We start from the raw sequence: 5,070 nt of genomic DNA on the forward strand, positions 1-5,070 counted from the left end.
GGGACCCTGTCCCACAGCTACCAGTACGAGGTGTGTCTGACGGAAGGTTCTGGGACCAATGAGTTCAAGTTCCTCAAGCCAATTCTCCCGAGTTTCCTTGGTCTGGGTGAAGAGAGGATTAGTGAAGCAAACCCCAGTTTCAGGGATAACTTTGAATTCAGTTAAGAATTAATAAGTGTCTACTGAGCCTAGTCTCAGTTAATTTGTGGAAAGTCCTTTTTTACTGCCTTGCTTATTGGGGTTCTTTTTATTTGATAAGTAGCTATCCTATTCTAATTTAGTGCATGTTACTGGTGTTTCTAAATGTGTTAATTTGTGGCATAAGGAATGCAAATTTCCTTTGTTTTCTTTTTGTTGATTAGTCTCACTGTAACTTAATTCAACTTACAGTGTGAAAGTAAATTTTGTATTTTCAGAAGTCTTTAATTTTTAAGTTAGAGCACCTTTTTCCAAACTCACCTTCCACGGTTCGTAGGTAATTTTGCAGAACTTAAAATTTAAAACATTTTTAAAAGTTTTACGCTACATAAGCTTATTCTTTTTCCAACCCAGAATATTTGTGTTTGTATATTCTCTTAGACTAGTATAACTTTTATTCTATTAACTCATATTGACTAAAACCATTAATATATGCATATTCATTAATAACAAAGCAACCTCTCACATTTTTCTAAATATGTACTTCCTTAAAGTGTCCATAATGAAGATTATGATTCCTTAGAAATTGTGACAACCTTGACTGCTGGATTCTACAAACCACTCACATCAAAAGTGCTCAGTCAACCACTAATATTCTCAAATGTAGTTAAATAAATAGCATGTGTCCAGTTGTTTTCAAAGCCATGTAATTCTTCATGCTTTCTATTAAAATTTTTTTTTCTTTAAACCTCTGCTCATTTCGGGCACCTGGGTGCCTCAGTTGGTTAAGCAACTGCCTTCAGCTCAGGTCATGATCCTGGAGTCCCTGGATCGAGTCTCGCATCGGGCTCCCTGCTCAGCGGGGAGTCTGCTTCTCCCTCCGACCTTCCCCCCTTTCATGCTCTCTCTATCTCATTCTCTCTCTCAAGTAAATAAATAAAATCTTTCAAAAAAATCCTATAAACCTCTGCTCATTTCAAAAGTTACCCATTTTGGAAATTACAAGCCATCTGTTAACTTTGAGCACATCCTTAAACTCCAGAAGATATGAGGAAATAAATCTAAGTCTTTGTCCTTGACCAAATTTTAGAAACTTCAAATGTAGTTTGGCATTGCATTTTTCAAAAAATTTGGAGCATTGGGGCACCTGGGTGGCTCAGTCGTTAAGCGTCTGCCTTCCACTCAGGTCATGATCCCAGGCTCCTGGGATCGAGCCCCACATCAGCTCCCTGCTCAGCGGGAAGGCTGCTTCTCCCTCTCCCACTCCCCCTGCTTGTGTTCCTGCTGTTGCTATCTCTCTCTGTCAAATAAATAAATAAAATCTTAAAAAAAATTTTTTGGAGCATTTATGATTCCATTTTGGAAATAAGCCTGTGGGGAAAAGATTTATCTTATTGTGGCCATATTTTTTTTTTTGCACTGCTTCTATTTTTCCCTTTTCAGTTTCCTAGGCTTTCATAACTTTTTTTCTTTTTAGGTTCTGGAATGTGTTTCCCAATAGCTCCCCATTTATTGTATGATTAGCACAGTAATTGGAGGATTATAGGTTAATAAAAGTTTTGGCTAAATTATTGAAAGAAAGAAGTGTCTTTATTTCACCCTGTGATATTTTGATATTTAAAGACACTAAAATACTCAAAGAACAAAATTTTGCTGGAATTAAATGCTCTCTAATGTAAAGGAATTACATATATAATTTTTGGTTATTAATTCAACTGATCACTATTATTGAAAGATTATGCAGTTATCAGTCCCTGGTGTCTCTTTCCTTCAATATATTTTTCCTTTCTCTCTTCCTGATTAATTTGAGTCTCCTGTGTTCTAGCTTAAGGAATATATATGGGGAAATTGTGTTTTTTATAATTTAAATTTCCTTGTATAATTCCCTAAATGATTCATCCAACTTTATTTCTTGCAGTTCAATTTCAGATCCATACATTAACACACATTTTTAGTTCTTATTGTTCTTCAGCCTATATTTAAGTTCTTCTGTCATTTTATGTTTATTTGCATGAGCTTTACTATTAAAATTATAATATGAATTTTAAAGGTGTCCTTTTGAGATTCACAGTGTAGAGCAGTGCTAACACTTAGTAGGATCTTGGATAAGTCACATCATTTCTTTTCCCCCAAAATGCTAATAACAGCTATTTCTCTAGCTTGAAATTATGATCAAATGAGATAATATAAAGATATAGAAGTATAATTGCTGTTATTTTTAGTTTACTAATATTAAAAGTAATCCTAATAGATGATCCTTCATGTTACATTCCTGGTAATTGTGAAGATGCTAGATTGAACACTTGATAGTTGAATTGTTTCATTTCTCTGCCTAAAATCTTGCAATATCTTCCTTTTATTCTCAGAATAAAATCCAAGCATCTGTTATTTGCCCACAGTTTATCTCTCCATCCTTCTCTTCCCACTTACTCTTGAGACATGAAGTTTTGGGTACACTGTCCTTTTATTATCTAGAATAGCTGTACTTTACTGTTGCAGGCCTTTACTTATCAGTTTCTCATATGTATTCTTCCCATTTTACAGTCTTAGTCTGTAAGACTTAGCCTGTAAGACAAACATCTTATTCTTCATCATCCAGATTAAGTGGCACAACTTTGATGAAACTTTTTCACCCGCCACCCATTGAGTCAGGTCCTCCTATAGCATACTTTCAGTGTACTCAGTACATTTCCTATATAGCACTTTTCACAGTTTGTTTGAACATATATTTAAAGTCTGTTCATCCCATTAGATGGAAAACTGTATGATATATAGACACGATTTGTCTTGTTACCACTATATACCTAACTTCTACAAACTCAACAAATACGTGTTTCCACAGATAAAATAGTTATACAGATGAAACAGTTAATACAGTTTATATAGATGAAACCAGTAATTCTAAAATTACTATGAAATAAGGAGTAATCTCTGTGTTCCTTGAATGACTGTGAAGATTTGAAAAGAATTGGGCATTTGTGGCCTCTGAATATCCCCCCTGACATGACCTATTATAATTTTTCATCACCTTGTATGAGGTCACCTTCTCATAGCATTTTTTCCTGATTATAAAAGCAATTCATGCACATTTTGCAAAATCTGGAAAATAAGAGATAAAATGCAAGTAGGCTATGAAGCATATCATCATTTAGAGCAAAATCCTTTAAAGTTTATGTGTAATAATTGCAGATGGGCAGGAAGAGTAGCTCTACCAGTGAAATCCTATAAATCAGCAAAAACATGTAAATGAGGACTCTTACCAAAGACAGTGGTTGTTTTTTTAAGAGCACATTTCATTTCCTTACGTTGTGTTTGTTTAACTCATTTAACACAAGAACCTCCAGTAGCGTCAAATGGGTTTGATAAGGGGAATAAGCGATTAAAAAATCAAAACACCCACCCGGCCCCAACCTTCCCTAAGATTTTTAAGCTACCGGCGAACGCATGGTGGCGCTGTTGACTAAGAAGGCGAATTAAACCACCGGCATTGTGCGCACTCTAAGGCACAGATCCAGTTCGGTAAACTAGGGATTGTGAGCCTGGGCAGATTTTTTTTAAGCAAACAAATCTGAGCCCTGGGAAAGATTATTCGCTAGACCTTCCTCAAAGGTTGGAAGGCAAAAGACTGCGTTTGCTACCACTGCTGGAAGCTTAGTCTGGCAATATTTCCGGGAGGAACGTGGCCGAAAGCACAATGGAGGCCAGAGGGGAGAGCTTTCTTAGACAAAGGCAAGTCCTATTTCTCTTTGTTTTTCTGGGTGGGTCTCTGGCTGGGTCTGAGTCAAGACGCTACTCTGTGGTTGAGGAAACAGAGAGGGGCTATTTAATAGCCAACCTAGCAAAGGATCTAGGGCTAGGGGTAGGGGAACTGGCTGTGAGGGGAGCCCAAGTTGTGTCTAAAGGGAACAAACAGCATTTTCAGCTCAACCATCAGACCGGCGATTTGCTCCTGCATGAGAAATTGGACCGGGAAGAGCTATGCGGCCCCACAGAGCCTTGTATACTGCATTTTCAGATATTATTGCAAACCCCTTTGCAGTTTATTACAAATGAGCTTCAGGTCATAGATGTAAACGACCATTCTCCGGTATTCTTTGAAAATGAAATACAGCTGAAACTCTTAGAAAACACGCCACCAGGAACCATAATTCCTTTGGAAAATGCTGAGGACTCGGATGTGGGAAGAAACAGTCTCCAAAACTACACGATCGCCCCTAATTCCCATTTCCACGTTCTCACACGCAGTCGTAGGGACGGAAGAAAGTACCCACAACTAGTGCTGGACAAAGCACTGGACCGTGAGGAGCAGCCAGAGCTCATTTTGACCCTGACCGCGCTGGATGGCGGCTCTCCGCCCCGGTCGGGGATCGCCCAGATCCACATCCTGGTCTTAGACATAAACGACAACGCCCCAGAATTTACACAGTCACTCTATGAGGTTCAAATTTTAGAGAACAGCCCCATTAACTCTGTTATTGTCACGGTCTCAGCTTCTGACTTAGATACAGGAAATTTTGGGACAGTATCATATGCATTTTTTCACGCTTCTGAAGAAATTCGCAAAACTTTTCAGCTAAATCCAATTACTGGTGATATCCTGCTAGTCAAATACTTGAATTATGAAGTTATGAATACTTATGAAGTGGACATAGAAGCCAAGGATGGCGGAGGCCTTTCAGGAGAAACCACAGTGATAGTTCAGGTGGTTGATGTGAACGACAACCCACCAGAACTGACCTTGTCTTCAATTACCAGCCCTATCCCTGAGAACTCACCGGAGACTGTGGTGGCTGTTTTCAGTGTTTCTGATCTAGACTCTGGAGACAATGGGAGAATTATGTGTTCCATCGAGAGCAATCTCCCCTTCATCCTCAAACCATCAATAGAGAATTTTTACACCCTCGTGACAAACACAGCTCTGGACCGAGAGAC

At 38.4% G+C, this 5,070-nt stretch overlaps 1 protein-coding gene across 1 annotated transcript; it reads left to right on the top strand.

The window, feature by feature from the left end:
* Positions 1-3,611: 3,611 nt before the first annotated feature.
* On the top strand, positions 3,612-5,065 carry PCDHB3 (protocadherin beta 3; the record flags this gene model as incomplete). Its single annotated transcript, XM_025865371.2, has 1 exon — positions 3,612-5,065. A coding segment is annotated over exon 1 (1,233 nt), but the record flags the coding sequence as incomplete, so codon positions are not given.
* Between the last annotated feature and the right edge of the window lie 5 nt (positions 5,066-5,070).

Source organism: Callorhinus ursinus, unplaced genomic scaffold (genome assembly GCF_003265705.2).
Source record: "Callorhinus ursinus isolate GAN/ISIS: 27379988/994484 unplaced genomic scaffold, GSC_fseal_2.0 scaffold3662, whole genome shotgun sequence".
Classification (NCBI taxonomy): domain Eukaryota; kingdom Metazoa; phylum Chordata; class Mammalia; order Carnivora; family Otariidae; genus Callorhinus; species Callorhinus ursinus.